The sequence below is a fragment of the Filicampus tigris genome, chromosome 10 (assembly GCF_054856515.1).
Source record: "Filicampus tigris isolate MCC_2025a chromosome 10, RoL_Ftig_1.0, whole genome shotgun sequence".
In the NCBI taxonomy this organism is placed as follows: Eukaryota; Metazoa; Chordata; class Actinopteri; order Syngnathiformes; family Syngnathidae; genus Filicampus; species Filicampus tigris.
The window spans coordinates 24231669-24251731 of NC_141226.1; the positions used below are offsets into that span (position 1 = coordinate 24231669).

Sequence of the window (20063 nt, forward strand, 5' to 3'; positions counted from 1 at the left end):
AATTGCGAGACAGAGGGAATGCATTTTGTTTTAAATGCGTGTTTATGTACTTCCGGGTCAGTTTGCCAGCTAGCCTAGCCTAGCCTAGCTTCTAATGCATGTTTGAGAGACGACAGTACGTCGGAGACGGCTGGCAAGAATAATGGAGAAGGACTTGGAGCGCTCCTTGATGTCAAGAGATGTCCTCTATTGTGTAGCACTCGCTTCAGATGTCTTTCGCTTATTTGGAAACCGTGCTTAATATCAAAAACTGATTTTATGTATTTGTATTCCAAGCGAATTCAAAGAAATTCAATTAAACACGCCCGCGGCTGAACGCAAAGTTTTTTCCTTTTTTTTTTTTTACTTCCATGTCACCTTAGGGGCGCCGTAGTACATCAACCCTCTGTTCACCCAGAATGGAGGTCGGATGTTCGTTTCAACCGTTTCCGCCAACCACTTCAGTTAGCTCCTCCAAGCTAACTAGGCCGAGAAGCATCAACACGCTCCAAGCATCAACACGCTCCGAGACACAAAGTTTATCCAGACACAAAGACTTAATAAATGACGTTGTAGTCCTTCAAAGTAGTGATGGGCGTACTGCGTCGAGGCTTCAGTCCGTTCAGCACTAAATCGGAAAGGATGATTTAGGCGAGGGCGTATAGTTAAGTCAAGAAATCTGCACGAAAGTGGGGTAGACCACGCCTCGCTGCAATATGATCGGCTGTTTAAGATTGTGCAGAAGAGCAATGTCATGAAGTCACCGAAGGATGTCGCCATTTTTGCTGTACCAGGCGATGGTGCATTTGATTTCAAAACGTGTGATTGTTGATCGTCAAGGGGGAGGTTGTTTGTGTTTGTTTGTTTGTATTTGTCAAGGGGGAGGGGTGGTGGAGGTTGGGGTGTTGGAGGCTTGTCTCCAGGAAACAAGCGGGGCAGACTCCTTCCAGTCGCCATCATGTGTCCAACTGGTCTGCAGGCCGGCCAGGTTCCACCTTCAACGATTTCTGTTGTTCTTTGCACATTTTCACTCAGTGGTACAAAGGCCAGTTGAGCAAGTGGAACAAGTTTTTTTATTTATTTATTTTTTTATTATTGATGATTGTGGAAAAGGGCTGCCGTTTCACAAGCACAGTTTCTTCTGTTCTATTATGTACATGTATGCATTTTGGTTGTATTTTTCATGTTCACAAGTGTTTGTGCAGGTAAAGACAATTTACAGCTGATATCAATGACACGTTTACAGTTCATCAGAGTCAGTGCCTTCAGTTAGTTTTTTTTAATCTTCAAGTATCTCTGCTACTCTCACCAGCACACTTGTGTCTCTTAACACACACCCTAAAAGAGAATCTTTTATTGCACACACTGCAACTGAATGGTTTTTCTCCAGTGTGTGTTCTTGTGTGCATTGTTAAACTTGTCTTTATAGAGAAGCTTTGGCCGCAAACTGAACAGGCAAAAGGTTTCTCTCCAGTGTGTGTTTTTGTGTGTCTTCTTAAATTGGATTTTTGGGAGAAGCTTTTGCCACAAACTCGGCAGGCAAAAGGTTTCTTTCCAGTGTGTGTTCTCGTGTGGCTTACTAAATTTGACTTTTGAGCAAAGTTTTGGCCACAAACGGAACAGGGAAAGGGCTTTTCTCCACTGTGTGTTATTGTGTGGAGTCTTAAATTTTGCATAAGCGAGAAGCTTTTGCCACAGTCGGAGCAGGAAAAAGGTTTCTCTCCAGTGTGTGTTCTTGTGTGGATTCTTAGACGTCTCTTTTCAAAGAAAGACTTGCCGCAAACTGTGCAGGGAAAAGGTCTCTCTCCAGTATGTAATCTTGCGTGGCTTCTTAAATATCTCTTTTGAGAGAAGCATTTGCCACAAACCGTGCAGGAAAAGGGTCTTTCTTCACTGTGTATTCTTGTGTGAACTTTCAAATTCACTTTTGAACTAAATGTTTTCCCACACTGAGAACATTTCCAGCATTTGTTGTCAGCGTGACATGCCATATCACCTTTAGTGTGTTCTTCATCATCATCATCATCATCATCAGTAGAGTGTGACATTACGTCGTCACTATCTGATAGTGGAGCTAGTTCACCTAGTTGTGATGGTCCACAGTGGTCTGCATCACCTTCGGTTGTCATGTGTTGACTTGAGCTGCTAGCTGGAGGCTCCGCCCCCTCGTTCTCCTCACGCTCTCCCTCTTCACTTTTCAAAGGTACAAGTGTCAACGTTGACTTGCTGATATCCTCCTCCTCCTTTTTAATGACAAGGTACTCTGGCTCCTGACGATATTTTCCACTGACGTCTGCAGGACACAAGTAGACAACACACATTTGGTTTGGTCAAGCCAACTGTAGCATTCCCTTCGACCAAGGATGAAACTTTACGGATGATTTTTTGGCTTTTATTAGTTGAGCAACAATTATCCATGACCGTGTAATTCTTTCATGACGTTATCACCATATCCGTAGCCTAAATCACCGTAAGAGCTGAAACACATTTCAAAACACGTGCAAACATGAGCAAACACCTTTCACTTTCAACACTCAATATTTACAAACACGAATAATTAATTGCATCAAATTACACACATTTGGCCTCTTCGGAGGGGTTGCTAGTGTAACGTGAGACCGTTCACTGTGTCTCCGTAAGTGTAAAGGTGCCGCTTTTGACAAGCATATAAACATAGTTAATGCAATCAAGCTGCTAATTTATGCACTGCGCTAAACAGGAAGTGACCATTTTCAATGCATATTTCAAAATAAAACTTAACTAATGTTGTCGAAAAAATATGATTACGGTTATTTACACCAACTGTCAAGCGGGACTATGATGTGTATTTTTGTGTCTACAGTACCTTGACTTGGGCCTGCCACACACGGAGCAATGCATCTGAACCCGACTCGAATCGGACCATCGTAAAACAAAGCAAAAAGAAAAGTTTGCTGGCGACTCAACCCGGCGACTGAGACGTGAGCTGCGTGAGCCTGTTTCGGCTTTTGAGGCTCAGCACACAGTATGTTGTACTGTATCACTTTTTGGAAACCTTAAACCACAAAACCTTAAAAAAAAAAAAAAAAAAAAGGATCAAGCTTCTGTCGAGGAAAACGCTAAATGTAACTGGGATTTTGATGATACTGGTCCTGAAGGGCCGGAATTGCCCATCCCTGTTTTAGGGGGTCAGTGCACCCCATCCCTTCCTTCAGCTCTGCCAGTGTCATTACCATTCATGAGGATTCCATTGAAATACAAACACGAGTACGCTAGAAAGTCTTTAAGTGAGTGTAAGACGTGTACAAACCTTCTGTGTGTAGCACAACACGAGGCTTTTTGCAAACATCCCCCCAAAGTTGAAGTTGCTCGTTCTCTTCATTTTTGATTGCACAAAGTTCCTCCTCGTATTTTGGTGTCGGTCTCGCACACATTTCCAGACGACAATCCCAATAAATCCACACTTGGCTCTCTGCTTGACGATCTGTGATGTGCTTCTCTTTGTTAGCGGCTAGCGAGCTGAGCTAAACTAAGCTAAGCTAAGATGAGATAAACTAAGCTAAACTAAGCTAAGCCAAGCTAACTAGGGCGACAAGCATCAACGCGCAGTTCATCCGGTCGCAAAGACTTAATTATGTTTTAGTCCTTCACAGTGGTGTTGGGCGTCCTGTGTGGAGGCCGCGGTCCGTTCAGCACTCAATCGGAAAGAAGGTTTAAACGGAGAGCGCTCAATTGTGTCAACAAAAACCGTGTACGGAAGTCGGTGTGCGGCGGAAGTCAGGCACGACGGCTGCGATGATTCATCAAGTCCCCGACAGATGTCGCCATTGTTGCTGCAATTGATTTTGCATTTCATTTAACAACACGATTGTATTACCGCCACAAAGTATGACGTCGTTTTCTGAAAACATATCTTGTTTCATTTCACAATGAAGCCTAGTGTCTCACCGTCCGCCGCTGCTGCTGCTTGACCGGTTGAAACATTTGAATTTGAATACAAGCTAGCGGCTCCTCGTGCTGCTGCTTGCGCGGCGGACGCGCGGCGTTCCCGGAGGAGTCCAGGATGGGCAGCAAGACCTCCTGCTGCGTCCCGGCCACCCCGAAAGTCCAGTCCAGACTGGAAGAGGGGCGCGCCGAACCGGAACCGAACCCGCGGCAGGAGGAAACGCTCCAAAAAAAGAACAACCTGCAACATATCAGTGACATCGAGAACATGGACGGTAACGTGAACGCTACACTTTTCAATGAGCTCAAGTAGGCAAAGGAACTAGTTGACTGATTATCTCTACAGTAAAGGGGGGGGGGGATATGTAGTGGACATTTTCTATCAACAAGTCAATATGTTTTTAGTAAGATTATTGTCATTCCTGTAATACATACCGAACTGACTAATAATGGAAGCTCTTTGCAGACCGTAGCTAGTGACTTAAAATGTGACGACATAACCTGTCAGGAAAAGCTTCCTAGAACATCTATAAATGTATCTGGGATTAACCGGGGGAACCCCTGTTGGACCTCCAAGACGAGCAGCTCCAGCGTTTGACAAGACCGCCATGCGATCGCTCTCAATTTGACAACGTTTCCTGTAAGAGTGTTTTCTAGTAAGGGCCAGCTGCTTCTCGTCAAAAATGTGGATCTGCGATGACAAAAACAAACAAACAAACAAAAACTGAAACAAGCAGTGGTTGTCATATTAGCAGGCAGGCAGGCTGTTGTGTTGTTCATGGATTATTCACCGGCGTCTCGTCTTTCGTTTCCCTTCAAGCTTCTTGGAGGAGGAGGCGTGCAATCACCCAAGCAAATCCATAACATTGAACCCTCACCCCCAATAGTTTTACATGAAGGACTTTTTTTTTTCTCAAACAACCGGTGTATTTTCTTCTTAAAAGTAATTTCAGCTACAATTTTAAAATGGATTTTAGTATTTCAAGATTAAAACAAGTGTACAAATGGTATAAGCATACCAAAAAAGTAATCCTTTTACTTATACAGTACATTTAACTTTAAAAAAATCTATCACCCATGATAAAATGTAAAAATGAGATTGGTTTTATTTATTAATGCATAATTCTTATATAAAAAGTAAATACAAATACCTAAAAACATGATTACATATGTCGTTATCAAAACCAAATCAATTTTCCATAGATGCTAGAACTGTATTTATTTATTTATTTATTTATTTTCAAACCCCCATGATCGAGGGTGTTGATCTTTTTGAAAAGAAAGTCCTCAGCCGGATCCAAGGGAATAATACTGCGAGGAAAAGCACAAGAGATGTTACGTTCCCATTTGATGGGAATTAGATTGAGATTGGATGTGGTTTGATAATCGAGTTTCTAATGCAATCGTGTGCCTCCAGAGTTGGACGTGATGTTGAGTCCGGCAGATCATCCACAAAGCTGCACGATGTTCCTCAGCAAATCCATGAACGACGGTGAGGTCATTTGCTTTCAAAAATCTCACGCATATATGATAAATTACGCAATGTAACGTCACGTACTGCAATTTAACATTTCATTACACAACGTAACATTTCAAAATGTAACGTAGCACAAACGAACATACTTTATTGTATCTTAACTTAATGTACTGCAATGTAGCATAACCTGCACGGTGATATAATGTGCCGTAACCTTTCGTTATGCAACACTTCCCAAAGTAACAATGAAACATTTCATTACGCAACATAACATTTTGTAACTCAGCGCAAGGGACTGCAATGTAACACAACGTAATGTACTGCAACATACCACGTGCAACCGTAGCTAACGTTGGAGAAATATTGAAACTAAAATTGGAGCAAATGTTCGAAAGGTAATGTTGGCATTCCTTAGCTTTAACGTTGGATGTGACTTGGGAAGCTAACTTCAGAAACTAACATTTGAAGTCAACTTCTCATGCTCACATTGAAAGCTAAATTTGCGAGGTAACGTTGAAATTAACATTGGAAGCTAAGATTAGAAACAATCTTGAAGCTAACACTGGAGGTAACGTACGGAATCTAACGTTCTTCCCGCGCTGTACCTTTGGAAACAATGCTGGAAGCTAACTCGAAACGCTAAACGTAGAAGCCAACAGCGATGAGTTCTACATAGTTGTTAGTGGTGCATGTGTTCCGCAATTATCTTCAAGAACAAATCTCTGAATTCACTTTAGAGGGTCTTTGAAATAAAATTGTATGCTTTTTCACAGCACACTGGTTGGGATCACTTCGATATGATGTAGCGCAATGTAAAACAAGCACAATGTAACACCACTCGGGGACATTTTGTGGATGGTCCCTTGAGCAAGATGCTATCAACTTTTTTGTGTGTATTTTGCAGTGCGAGAAAGACAAAAGAGCCACTTCATACGCTACGTGAGTTAGCGCTATTAACTCCGGTAGCTGTCAATCACTTTTGCAGGCCGTCTAATGACAGTCCTTGTATTTGTATGTGTGTGTGTGTGTGTGTGTGTTAGCGCGGTCCAACCAGCAGGTGGAAGTACAGCTCCTGCTCCACTATCTTTCTTGATGAGAACACAGTCAGCAGGCCTCACCTCAAATACACCATCAAATGGTAAAAAAAAAAAATGGTAATCACAAAGATGAACATTTTAGAGCTGGAATGGAGCAGAATAATATGCTCAAACAATATTCTTGTTCTAATTCACAGTGTAGCTTTGGCAATTTACTACCACATAAAAAACAGGTGAGAGGTTGAATGTTGTCTTAGATGACACTGATTGATTGATTGAACGTCTCCTCGCAGGGACGACAATGAAACGCCGCTTCTGGATATTTTTGACGAGAGGCTTCACCCTCTCTTGGTGGGATGTGAGCCTTGTTTTTGGGTTGTTTTTTCTTTCTTACATTCAGCTTCAATTGTTCTTTTGGTCTGCAGAGATCGCAGCAGGTGCCCGCCGACTATGACCATCGTGACCCGGAACAGAGGCAGGTTTACCGCTTTGTCCGCACGCTCTTCTGCGCCGCGCACCTCAGGTCCGAGTGCGCCATTGTCATGCTGGTGAGGAGCCTGTTGCACTTTTCAACTGTTCACATTCAGATTTGTTTTAAAATAACACAAGTACAACTAATGTTCCAGGACAATCATAAAATGTAACATTCCAGCATAGTTTGTTGTTCTCAAAATGCAAAAAGAACGTCTCGAAACGTAGGCCAACAAACACCAGTGTTCCGTTTCATAACACAACATACCATTTCGTAATGTACCGCAATGTAACTTTTCATAACCTAAAGCAAATATTTCGTAAAGCAACATACCGTAGCATAAACTAACCCAATGCACCGTAATGCAACCTAACGCAACGCAGCGTAACGTAGTGCAATATAACATATGGGAACGCATTCTACTGAAAAGCAACATACCGAAACGTGACATATCAAAATGTAACGTTTCGTAACACAACACACTATTTCGTAATGCAATGTACAACAATGTAACACTTCATAACACAACGGCCCTCATGAGATTCAGAAAATGGATGGATGGATGTAACATTTTGTAATTTTGCAACATACATTTTGTAACGTACCACCAGAGCTGGGTATTTTACTAAAAATTGAGCGTCTGTTATTCGTCATCTGTCTAAGATGTAACATTTTGTAATTTTGCAACATACATTTTGTAACGTACCACCAGAGCTGGGTATTTTACTAAAAATTGAGCGTCTGTTATTCATCATCTGTCTAAGATTGTCCAAGCCATCGAAGCGTTGCCGCGAAAAATAGACTAAAGACGGACTACAAATGAAAGACGGATGAAATACATTGGCTTCCGACAATGCTTAGTCCATCCATTATCTGTACCGCTTCTCCTCACAAGGGTCGCGGGGCGTGCTGGAGCCTATCCCAGCTGTCTTTGGGCAGTAGGCGGGGGACACCCTGAACCGGTTGCCAGCCAATCGCAGGGCACACAGAGACAAACATCCGCACTCACAATCACACCTAGGGGCAATTTAGAGAGTCCAATCAACTTACCATGCATGTTTTTGGAATGTGGGAGGAAACCGGAGTACCCGGAGAAAACCCACGCAGGCACGGGGAGAACATGCAAACTCCACACAGGGAGGCCGGAGCCGGGATCGAACCCGCGACCTCTGAACTGTGAGGCGGACGTGCTAACCAGTCGACCACCGTGCCGCCCAATGCTTAGTCCGTCTATTTTAAAAATTTCCCCATCATTCGTCAACCGTCGGCAAAACGGGCATCCATCATAGGCGGACAGACGGACCGGTCCGTCACTTAGGAATGACCGGCCCTGCGTACCAAAATGTAAAATTTCGTAACGCAACGTAATGTAGCGTTTCATAACACAATGTCATATTTCAGGATGCAAGGTACCCAAATGAAATGCACCGAAAAGCAATATTCCGCTCCCTAACATTTCATAATGCAACGGAATGCATATGCAACCTAACATATCTCAACATTATACAACGTACCGTATAACGCAGTCCGTCAAAATGCAACATAGAGTACCTTATACTACCGTAACACAATGTATCGCAACGCAACATAAGTACAAATTCTTTCAAATGATGTTGAGCGTTTTTCGAGTCAGGTGTACCTGGAGAGGCTTCTGACGTACGCCGAGGTCTCCATGAGTCCCGCTACGTGGAGACGAATGGTGCTGGGTGCCGTCCTGCTGGCGTCCAAAGTGTGGGACGACCAGGCCGTGTGGAACGTGGACTACTGTCACATCCTCAAAGACATGACCGTGGCCGACATGTACGTCGCTCCAGCCTCGTCGGGACTGCGTTCACAATGAACTTCCCTCTCACTAGATAGTATCTTGTGTACTGAGCATACAATATTTCACAATGCAAAAAGTAGCGAACAATGATGGTCACTGGAAAAACACATGATGCATCGCAACGATACATGTCCAAATGTCCATTAAGTCCATGTGAAGGATAAAAAATTATGAGCCTAATAGCATAGCTGCTTAAGCTCTCTTATACTTACTGTTGTCAGATCAATGAAATATGCAATTGCTCAAAATTGTTTTTTCTTGTTTTCCAACATCCTCATAGTAGGCTACATGACATAATAAATATGAAAATGTTAGCCAACAATGCTAATAGGCTAGCAAAATAATAGTGTAACTCCTATCTGGTGGCAAAAAAGTTTCACATTGTTTTCCCACATTCAAATATGACATGCTGATGAAATAATAAAAACGAAAATATTCACCAACCACGCCACTAGGCTAAGAACATTTGACTTTCCCTCCATCTGGTGGCAAAAAAAAGATGCTTGTTCCTTTTTTCCGACATTCAAATGACAAAGAGTAATTCATACGAGCCAATCGCAATCTCTGTTCTTTTTGGCAGACTTTGTTGCGATTTCTAACGTTCACCGTACAGAAATCCCAGTGACGCGATGCCCGTCTTGTCCGACAGGAACAATCTGGAGCGACACTTCCTGGAGCTTGTGCAGTTCAACATCAACGTGCCCTCGAGTGTTTACGTCAAGTATTACTTTGACCTGCGCTCGCTCTCCGAGGCCAACGACCTCAGCATCCCGCTGGAGGCCCTCAGCTACCACAAGGCCCAAAAGTTGGAGGTAGGCGACGCCCTTTGCACCAGCCCTAGCCTGCTATCATCCATGTCCATCTTTGGACGCCAAAAGTGAAAGCCTTCAAGCCGCCCAGTTCTATTTCAAAACACATCAAGCTGAACTTGTGTCTTTAAAATGTGACATTATGAAGACAAGGAAGGTGATTTTGAAGGACAACAAGTTTTGACGAAAAGAAGCTTTCACGTCTTCAGGCTATTTCCAGACTGAGTGACGCCGGGTTCGAGGACGCGCGGCGAGCCTCCAGGAAGCGCTCGGCCAGCGTGGACCACCTGGATGGAGACGCGTGGGTCCCTGCCATCCTCTCATAAAACCACCATGGAGATGCTACTCCGCTTTGAATTTTTTTTTAATCGATTCCTTTCTGTCTTTAAATATTTCCACAGACTCAACTTTCTACTTGTTCTTCTTTCTACTGTCAGTTGGATATAAGAGTCGTCATTAGTAGTGTTTCTTCTATTACCTCCTCCAAGGAATTAGGTTTTCACCTTTGCTACCAGATTTGTGTGTCCACATTCTTTTTTTTTAATACATATTAAAAAAAACCCACAAAAACACATTTTCTTCACCTTTCACTTTCTCAGTCAGTCCCAATACCGTGGTATGAATTCCACATTTTTCATATACTGTGTGCCCCAACACTAGATAGAATAGTGTGGAATCATGCTTAATAGAGTACTTGGCTGAAAATGTCATGTTTCAACAACACAAACACAGCAGGCCCCTTGCCTCAAAAATGGTTTGTTCCACACAATCCCTCCCTTCCAACCACGGGTCCAAACCCCACATTTTCTTCACGTTTCAATTTTTGTACACATGATTCCTTCCATTCTGCGCGTCTATATGAAGAGTACATTATATTCATATTTCTATTCCAACATAATTTATTCGGCTTGTTGCACAAATATGTACAAAATGTTTTCACATACACGTCACTTCTGGTTTATTTGACCACCCACGATGGATCTTTCTTGATGGCGTCGTTCTCCGGGCCCAGGATGGAAACGCCGCACGTCTTGTGGCCGACGCTGAGGTACCTGCGACGAACACAAACAGGCATCATGCCATATGCCACATGCCAATATTACAGACGGCTATTTTTCTTGTGATCAGTACAAGATGTTATGTTGTTTATTTTGGGAGGCTAGAACGCATTAATAGCATATTTGAGAAAGAAGAAGAGACGTATTAAGCTCAAACCTCTCAGCTACGTCCAGCAGGTTTTCCCGGGTGACGTCAAAGAGTCGTTGGCGGTGCCGCTGCTTCATTTCGTCTGTGATTCCGCTCAGGAATACTGACATTCCTGCATTGGTGACAAAAATATCATGTACTCTACTTGGGTGGCGCGTCAAAGCGCAAGAATTTAGGTACCCTACCAGTGTGCTTTGCGACAATGGCAGATGTGTCAAAATGGTCCGTCATCGGCGGCGTTCGTTACCTTTGCTGGCGGGCGCCACAGGCGAGTCGACGGCGGAGAAAACGGACAGCTTGGCTTCATCGATGTCCTGCTGGGAGAACTTGGCCGACTTGGCCCAGTCGACACCTTTGCTGAACGCGGAAAGCGTCTGGACCGAGTTTGGATCCCTTGGACGCGCACGCAAAATAGGCAAATTAATGCAAGCTGCACCACTCAAATGTTTTAGACACACTTTGGATTTTATTGAATGAAGGCTTTGGTGTCTATTTTGCCTAACATGTTTGCATTCTGTTTTGTAATATTAGTTTCATTGCCTAAAATGTTGGTATTTTAGTCAGACTTGCACTAATTTGGAATTGTAGAATTATTTTTATCATTGTAGAATTATTTTGTCTATTCCCCCCCCCATTTTCTTTAGTATGTTTTTTTTGTTTCTAATAATTTTGATTAACATTCGTGGTGTAATGTTACTGTATAACTGCGTCTGTTTCTGTTTCGTTATATTCCTGCATTGTTTTGTTTGGCACCGAAAAAAAAATAGATTTGTACTTGATCATTTTTCATATATTTTCAGCTGTACTATAATAATCATATATAGTATATATTTTTTTTCCTTCAAATTGGTCCTACTTTGTTTTTTGGCTTCTCATGTTTTTGCAGTATTTTGAAGTTTTGTGTTACTTTGCCTCTAATTTGTGTATTATTTTGTTTATTTTTTATACTAATTTTGTATTATTTTGCCCAGTATTGTTCTGTTTCTGTATTAATTTTTCTAATATTTTCAAATTTGCCAAGTATTATTTCTGTATTATTTTGTGACATTTTCTATTTCAAAAAATATTTGTAATTGTTTATTTTTTAATACACTCTTGTCATAGTTTTATCCAGTACTATTTTACTGTAATAGTCATTGTACTGACTATAAGCGAACGAAGCATCATGGCACCTGTAAGAGTAAAACGAGAAGAGGCCGCCTCCACCCATTTTGGCGCCACCACCGTAGGCCCCGCCCTTCTCTCGGATCTCCCCGTGGAGAAACTTGGCCGTCATCATCCTTGCCAACACGCAAAGACTGGCGACAGAGAAAGGAAGTTGCTCAAAAGTCACTCCCCACACATGTTCCTATTTTTATGTCAGCATAGTAAAAGAAAGAGAAGTCATTGTGCGCAAAACCTGGCAAAGTCTTGGTGGCTGTAGGGGACGGTGCGGACGGACTCGCTGACAAAGTTGACAGGAAATGGCAGCTGGAAGAAAGTCTTCATGTGACAAGGCTGGAAATTCGGATCCTTCAAAAAGAAAGTGAGGCCGGGTAAGGATTTGGAACAGAAAGTCAAGTGCTATATTTGAGCATCTCTGTCAAGAAAAACATCCACCAAAACACCACAATGGGGCCCTGGATGCAAGCATATAGACCGGGAAAGAAGTAAGATATTGCATGAAGGGGAACTTGTAAAAATGACCCTACAATGGCCGCTTCAAATCAAAATGGCACACTTCCTGTGCCTTTTCAGGCATGGCCTCTTGAGACATTTTTATTTGCCTTCTCATATTGGACTAGCCTATCAAAATTCATGAAGCTTTTGGGGCTGAATTCATCCAAACCACTTAGCCTCGCCAGATCTTTTCAAGCAAAGATGAAAACAAGGTCTTACAGCCACAAGTGTCCTGCTGGCTCCAGAGACGTTTTGGACATCTAGTGGCCTCTAGTGGAGAAAAATGACAGCACATCAACATGACGGGAAGCTCTTTCCACCCATCGAATGGTCCGTCGCTCACTTACCTGGATGACGTTTGGTCGCACGGCTCTGAAGTGCTTCCCGCTGCCGGCCACGTCCTTCATGAAGCTGTCCAGGTGGGCCGCTGACTCGGACGCCCGCTGAGGCGTGGCGTTGATAGCACACCTGTAGGACTGTCCAAAATCAGGCTTTTTTTTTTCTCCCCAGCAGTGCGACTATCGCGAGGCGAGAGGCACCTCATGTTGTTCGGGTTGAGGAGGTGCTTCTTGATCCTGGGCAGCAAGCGGAGGACCGGGGTCAGGTCCGCCATCTCGGCTATCCTTTTCATGAACTTCACCTGAGGATCACAGCAGAAATCGGAGAATGTTCTTACATGCGCAGGCACGCACCAGGACAAAATGGGAAGGAAAACCTCACAAGGCAGTGAAATGAAGAGCAGAAAGAATCGCGGACATTTCTTCAAATGTCTCCAACTCCCCTACCTGGTCCATCCCATCAAACGTTTCGAGGAGTTCTCCGGCGGGCGTCAGGAGGTGTCCGGCCCGCGTCACGGCGTACACGTGGCCGGAGTAGGAGATCCCGTTGGCCAGCTCCTGCGCCGACATCATCACCAGCACTCGCAAACGCTCCTGGTCGTCAAAACGGGGACTGTTGAAGATGTCCGCCCACAGCCGGAACATGTCGGGGAGGTTTCTCTCCAGGCAGGAGGAGGAGAGGAGGACGCCCTGACAAGAGGGGACCAGGCCGCAAGATCATGTTTGTTGTTGCGTTATTTCGGGTCGGGGCAGCCGCGTGAATCCAACCTGCTCGAACATGTCCATGTGGCTGCAGTCGGGGATGACTTGGGGGGACGCGGACATGTCGCCAGTCCTCAGCTCCATCTGCTGGGCCTGCTGACGGTAGTCCAGAGAGCCACTGCCCAACCTGAACACACACACACACAAAAACAACAAGGTCGTTGAAGGGATAATAAGTGCATCAAATAACATCTCAGATTTATTTTTTCCAGAAATCCATTTGTATTAAAAAAAAACACGTTTATTTATTTTCTTTTTATTGATTAGCGATGTTTTTTATTTGATTTTTTTTTAAAGTAAAGCTTTTCCCCCAAAAAATATTTCTCAGTATAAATCAATCCCCCACTTCTGTTTGTTGTATAACACAAAAACAATTTAAAATTCAAAAATCAATTTAAACATTTCAAAAAATTTTTTTTTCAATAATCACTTTTGAAAAATGTGTTTATTGCCTTCGATTATGTCAAGACACTTATTTTTCTCTCCCAAAACATTTTTCTTTTTCTTTGTTAAAAATAGAATAAAAAATAAATAATTTTGGCTGATTTTCCCCCCTCAATCATTTCAAAACGACATACTGTACATAGTCCCAATATAAACTGGAATGAATACTTGTACATAAACTCAATGAGTGGCCCAGCCTGCCAAAAACTGACTTGGTGATGACGCTGCAGAAGAGCGGCACATAAAGCTTCAGGTCCTCGGGCAGCGTGTTGAGGCTGCACATGGCCCGGAAGTACACCAAGCCGTTGGTGGGCTGCTCGCACAGCTGGAGCGGAACGCCGCCTGAGCATCAGAAGAAAAAAAAATGGAAGAATTAAGTAGTGTCATTTTTAGGATGAACAAAGCAGACGTGTTAAGGAAAACCGAGAACATTTCAGCCAATCAGAAGCCAATTCAAGTCAATGCTGGAAAAAGGCATGGAGGCTTGATATATCCAAGTTGAGTTTCATGAAACAAAGTAAACAAACAGGTAGAAAGCACAGAGGCACAATGAGATGTCAAAGTGAAACAAAACAACAACAACAACGACGACGACGACTTGGGTCTAGGACAGCCTCAAATGTGTGCTGGTACCTGCTTTGGTCATGTGTACAGGAGTGACGGGTATGGTGGGCGCGATGTCGGACACTTTGAGCGCGGGCAGACACGACGCGTCCTGTGCTTTACTTTGAGCGTCCAGCAGCTGAAGACCTGAACAGAGAAGACACGGGTGCCACGTGGATGTCTAATGCTGTTTACTCACAGATTGAATTGTTGTGTGACCAAGATCGCGACTCAGTGCAGTCATCAAATCAAATCAAAATCGTTTTTGCCCATCTTGTTTCCAATCCTCCCCAAAATGTCAGCATTTTGTTATGCGTTTGTCTTCTTAACGCGCTGAAGGCTTTATTTTTATTTTTTTTTTACTCTTTTTGGGTCACTTCACTCGAGCGGCGACACATGTGAAGCTCACTCGAACTTAAATTTTGGCTCACAATACAAAAGGGGAAAGAAAAAATGACCAAGCAAACAGGAAACAAATTACAAGTGCCGCCATTAGTTATGGCGGCACTTTGTGGCCTTCAGAGTAATTTATGAGTAATTGTCGGCACCTTTCTCATAAATGTCCTTCTTGTCGCTGTCGGACAGAGCGCCGGTCTTCTCGCGGAGTTTGCGCTCCTCGGCCGAGGCCTGCTTGTCCAGGTACGAGTCGTCGGGACTCATGGAGAGGGTGAGTCTGTGGGCGTTCTCCTGCGTGACACAAAGGAAAAATGTACTCCATTTAAGTCTCTAATTGTGGCCGACGATTGACTCATTCGCATTCATTCGTTGATCGCTAAGGACGAAAAATAAACAATCCCAGAATTGGGAAAAAAAAAAAATCCGGTCATGTTCTTACACTGTGAGCAAAGGAGAAAAACTGCTCCAAATTGGAAATCACAATGAAATATGATTTTTCATTTAAGGCTTTGTCATCCAACCCTACCAGTAATCGGCAGCGCCCCTCACACAAACCTTAAAGTAGTGTTGGACTTTGTCCTGGAGCAAGCGCGGGTTCTCCTGCAGGGCTCGTCTGAACTTGAGGACGCTGTCGTTGATCTGTAGAAGCTCCACCGGGTCGCCGTCGTGGTTCCACGAAGACGCGATGTACTACACATGCGGGCTCCGCATCAGCAAAAGCAAAAGCAAAAGCAAAAACCAAGCCGACGCGTCAGCATGTGCTCACCGAAGCCAAGGAGAGGCCGAAGTTGGTGGACTGGTGCTTCATCTGGATCTCGATCTTGTGCAGGAGCGCCTCGATCCTCTCGTCCTCGAAGCCGGTCCTGACGAGGAGCAGAAAGGTGTTGACAAAGCAAAGCGCTAAGTGATCGGCCGGCGTCTTTGTGGCAAATCGCAGTTGCAGCAAAAGACGCATCCACTTGCACCAGCGTGAGTCAATCCCCAGGCCAAGGGGTAAGATCAAGACCACCATTTTTTTGTGGCCCATTAAAGCAAATCAAGTGTGTCTCATCATTTTCATGTTATTTTCATTTAGGTGGAAAATCATGACCAAAATTGCGTTCTCTTATTTCCCCCCATATATGTGTATACATATTATCTATCTATCTAGATATATAAGATAAATAGAAATATTTGGTTGGCACTATTTCCCAAGAGTTCTGATTTCACATTTAATTTTCAAGCTAACAGAAACGTGCAAGAATGAAATGTATTTCAAGTGTTAAAAATACGGTCACATGATGAGAGGATTATACAATTGTACAATTGCCACAGTCCGACCGAACGGCCCCCTGAGAGAAAACCTCACAGTGCACTGCACAGTGGCCCGTGATGACAAAGGCCGGAGCATAAATCCATCCCGGTTCCGACTTACTCGATGATGTCATCGACGGTTTGGCGTATGATGCTCTTGACTTTCTCGGCGTCGTCCTCGGCCATCCCCTGCAGGCCGATGCTGAACGACGCCTCCTTGGTGCTGCCGTCGTATCTGCGGGACACGAAACAACATGGCGGTCGCCGCGCCGAAACTTCAAATCCCGACCCCGACCCTTTCTTCTCCTCCCGCTCGTCTCACCCGACCACCGAGGAGAAGTCCGTTCCGATTTTGGGTTCGATGAGAGCTTTGTAGAAGGGAGCGTTGGGACCGGATGTCATCAGAGAAGACAGCAGGCTGAGGGTGAAGGCTTCGAACGTGTCGGTGATGCTGCGCAGGAAAGCGCCGGCCTAAGTTTCACGTCTCGCTTTCGGGCGTTGTAATTCAACGCAGACGACGCGACGCGCATTTAAAAGAGCAAACTATGCTTTCCAATTCAAATTGATTTGGGGGTGACAAACAGGTCAACTTGAAAATATGAATACATAAAGGTTACAAGCTACACAAAAATGATCGAATTGGCACCACCAGAGCCACTGTGATAGCAAATGAATGCATCTTGTGCGTGCGTTTTCAAACGGACTCAAAATGCCCCGTCTGTATAAAACACATGAAGCAACAGAAAAATGACTGTCTTACTCTCCCAGCAGGTAGCTGACACACAGCGTGTTCTGTCGCGCGGCGTCGGGAGCCATAGCGTCGGGACTGCAGGTCACGTGCTCTTCTCTCTGAACAATGCAAACAAAAAAGAGGTCAAACCTTGTGATGTGCATTTGGCATCCTCGAGACTATTTGGAGAGCTGACGGGGCTGGTCCAGCGCGGCTGAGACGGGACTTGGGTGTTGGGCCGGATGCGTTGAAACTTGGACAGCGCCTCCTGGTCGATCTGCTTCAGGTGTTGCTCCAGAGGAAGGTCGCCGTACGTGAAGAACCTGGGCAACGTAGGCGGAAGCCGGAGAGTCCAGGTCACAAGTTTGGTGACACAAAAACCACGAGCCCACGTGAGTGAGCCACTCATAATAAGATGCTAATTTGCAAAGTTACAACATTGGAAAGACATGCAATATGGATGTTGAACATATGGACATTATTCACACTGAGAGCCATAACGAGACTTACTTGCCTTTTTTACACACAAGTCCAAATGCTGGCTTTTGCCCCAAACGGTGGGCTTTTTCACTATCCCCTTTCACACGGCCCTCAGAAGCTGATTTGCGCATTACCTGGCATTGCTGGGGTGGTAGTGCGTGGCGTGGAACTGCTTGAGCTGCTCCCAGCTGAGGTCGGGGATGGCCAGCGGCTCTCCGCCCGACACCACCGAGTACGTGTGGTCGGGATAAAGTTTGTTCTGGAGGTGCTGAGCGTACAGGCGCTCGTTGTCCGACTGCAAGCGAGCAAAAACCATCCGTCGAGGGTCTTCACTCGGCACGTTTCGATTTCAGGTGAGGAAATAGGATTTGGACTCACAAAAGCCCCTTTCATCTCGTTGAAGACCACACCTTTGAAGACCAGAGGCGAGCTGGCGTCGGCGGGGTCTTCGTTCTCCAGCCTCCAGCCCTCCTGCCTGGAAAATCCTCGCTAGTGACGCCACGGGACAACAAAAACACAAGCGGAAAGTTCCCAACACTCACCAGAAGTCCTGCTCCCGTAAGCACGGGAAGAACACGGCGTCCAGGTAGACGGACAGAAGATTCTGGAAGTCTTTGGCGTTCTGCGTGGAGAACGGATACATGGTGTAGTCGCTGGCTGTTGGCAAGGACAACACAGTCACTTTAAAGGTTGGGATTCTTAAAAGGGGGCGGAGCGTTATGACTTTGTCATGCTTGTTCAGACTGTCAACGCAAAACTGAAGTACATTATTAAAATGCCGAGTGAAGTAATTGAAATCAATCAAATCCATTATCAGGGCTTCAATGCGTACCTGTGAAGGCGTTCATGAAGGTGGACAGTGACCTGTTGAGCATTTTGAAGAAAGGATCTCTGCACGGATACTTTTGGGACCCGCACAGCACCGTGTGCTCCAGGATATGAGGGACCCCCGTGCTGTCCATGGGGGTGGTCCGGAACTGCACACTGAAAATGCAGAAAGGGCAGCGTGGCGTGTTAGCGGAGCAACACCTAGTAGAGCACATATGGCACTTTATTTATTTATTATTATTATTATTATTTTTAGAAACCTGAAGAGATTGTTGGGATCATCCCTGGCCGCGTGCAGGTACTGAGCTCCTGTTGTGTCGTGAGTCAACTTGATGGCGGTGAGGAACAAGTCGGGGACGGCCACAACCTGCAGGAAAAAGACAATGACATTTAATTGTGCTTTAAATACAGTATGCCTTACAAAACAATATGTCATGTCGATCAATGAATTAATCGATTTATTCTGTCTGAATTTATACTTTTGCTCCTACACGACTGAGTGATTGTACCAAAAAAGACTGCAATGTACCTCTTTAACTGTAAATCCATGGATTTGTTGCCCCGCTGTGTATTGAGGAGCTGTCTTTCCTGCTGCTGCAGTGCTCCTCTGTCTCCATGACAGATGCGGGCCCTTTGAACTAGGTTAAGGGGAAAAGTTAAAATACATTTGAGCATATGTTTAAGTCAAACGTATGCAGAATATTACACACTAATTCAATTATGCCCTAAAATACGCCGAACCTGGTTCTAGAAACGCACCCCATTTGTTCTATTATCAAGCCTGGTGCTGCTTTCAAAGAGTTTTCACTCCTACAACTGAGCCATTGGACCAAGAATCCTTCAAATCAATTAACCAACAATCAATGCACTTTAGGGACAAAGTGAAATTACAGTTTCCCCCTCCAAGCATACGTATAAGTATTTGTTCCTAATGTCCTGAAATGTTTACTTAAATCTACAATAGCTATTTATCAATTAGTCTGGTATTGCCTTCAGGGCCCGTCTGAAATCCCACATGATCAGATTCCGCCCCCAAACAAATGACTGGATTTACCAAAATGCCCTCAAACATTGACTTCAATTGTGTATCAAACTCGCAATTTCTTTTAAAACCTTGACCACGGTGCCGCTACACTAGTGTCAGTGTCACTGTTTTTGTCCATGGATCATTTGGACAAGGTGATGCTAGGTAGGTAGCCAATGCTAGCTAACTTACCGGACATGTCGAAGTTTCTCGAGCACCGCCTTTGTCTGGCGAAACATGGCGAGCTAAATTATCTTTGCTCATAAACTGTTACGTCCGCCGCGTTGGGCTCCAACATACGCACTTGTCACGATATAACACGATTATGTCAGCCAAGTTGCATCACTGCATCCTGTGTCCTCTCATGCAGTACGACTTCGTCAACCGAGCGACCATGCTGGGATGAGTGACCAACATGCAGATCTCACAACATGTGTCAACTCAAGTATTTCAATGTTTATGCATATCGCCTCTATCCGGTACTTTTAGAAATCCACGGCGCCTCTATTTGACGTTATTGAATGACCAGACAGCATCCCCGCTTGTGATTGGTCAATTTTAAAGAATGGTAACAGGTGATTGGCTAAATCTCGCTTACACCATTTTATTCACCAGACCTACTGTACACGGATTTTGCAGGCTATCTGCAGTTGGGGGACTGAGGAGACGAGAGAAAGTTAAAAAAAAAGTGTAGCCTCAGAAAAGACCCTCCAGTATTTTCTTTTCTAATTTAAAATTCATCCGTCCCTCAAATTCTCTCTGAAATTCTTGTTTCAA

The 20063-nt window shown here is 44.4% G+C and overlaps 3 protein-coding genes across 6 annotated transcripts; 1 reads left to right on the forward strand and 2 right to left on the reverse strand.

Annotated features, from left to right (window-relative positions):
• Nucleotides 1-1034: 1034 nt before the first annotated feature.
• On the reverse strand, nucleotides 1035-3809 carry LOC147141476 (uncharacterized). Its single transcript, XM_086042165.1, has 2 exons — nucleotides 3269-3809; nucleotides 1035-2272 (listed from the first exon to the last, which is right to left on the reverse strand). Exons 1-2 carry the CDS (start codon nucleotides 3390-3392, stop codon nucleotides 1266-1268), a joined length of 1131 nt encoding a protein of 376 aa, XP_085898291.1. The 5' UTR covers nucleotides 3393-3809; the 3' UTR covers nucleotides 1035-1265.
• LOC147141477 (cyclin-Y-like) lies at nucleotides 3049-11740 on the forward strand. 4 transcript variants are annotated; one of them, XM_086042169.1, is made up of 10 exons: nucleotides 3050-4178; nucleotides 5321-5395; nucleotides 6285-6319; nucleotides 6421-6518; nucleotides 6615-6650; nucleotides 6711-6768; nucleotides 6843-6965; nucleotides 8523-8689; nucleotides 9364-9526; nucleotides 9718-11740. In XM_086042169.1, the coding sequence occupies exons 1-10, from the start codon at nucleotides 4022-4024 to the stop codon at nucleotides 9847-9849; spliced, it is 1044 nt and encodes a 347-aa protein (XP_085898295.1). In that variant the 5' UTR covers nucleotides 3050-4021; the 3' UTR covers nucleotides 9850-11740. The 4 variants fall into 4 exon arrangements, with proteins under 4 accessions (XP_085898297.1, XP_085898295.1, XP_085898296.1 ...); XM_086042170.1 differs by having other exon boundaries at nucleotides 3448-4178; nucleotides 9733-11740; XM_086042172.1 differs by lacking the exon at nucleotides 3050-4178 and adding an exon at nucleotides 4265-4543.
• pitrm1 (pitrilysin metallopeptidase 1) lies at nucleotides 10405-19772 on the reverse strand. The gene is made up of 26 exons (XM_086042110.1): nucleotides 19479-19772; nucleotides 18792-18900; nucleotides 18523-18629; nucleotides 18267-18418; nucleotides 17977-18091; nucleotides 17813-17909; nucleotides 17569-17729; nucleotides 17151-17277; nucleotides 16985-17073; nucleotides 16547-16675; nucleotides 16346-16459; nucleotides 15698-15794; nucleotides 15487-15621; nucleotides 15084-15222; nucleotides 14566-14682; nucleotides 14145-14274; nucleotides 13495-13615; nucleotides 13174-13416; nucleotides 12928-13028; nucleotides 12736-12856; nucleotides 12608-12658; nucleotides 12129-12241; nucleotides 11902-12027; nucleotides 10977-11122; nucleotides 10739-10841; nucleotides 10405-10575 (listed from the first exon to the last, which is right to left on the reverse strand). The coding sequence occupies exons 1-26, from the start codon at nucleotides 19523-19525 to the stop codon at nucleotides 10482-10484; spliced, it is 3084 nt and encodes a 1027-aa protein (XP_085898236.1). The 5' UTR covers nucleotides 19526-19772; the 3' UTR covers nucleotides 10405-10481.
• Between the last annotated feature and the right edge of the window lie 291 nt (nucleotides 19773-20063).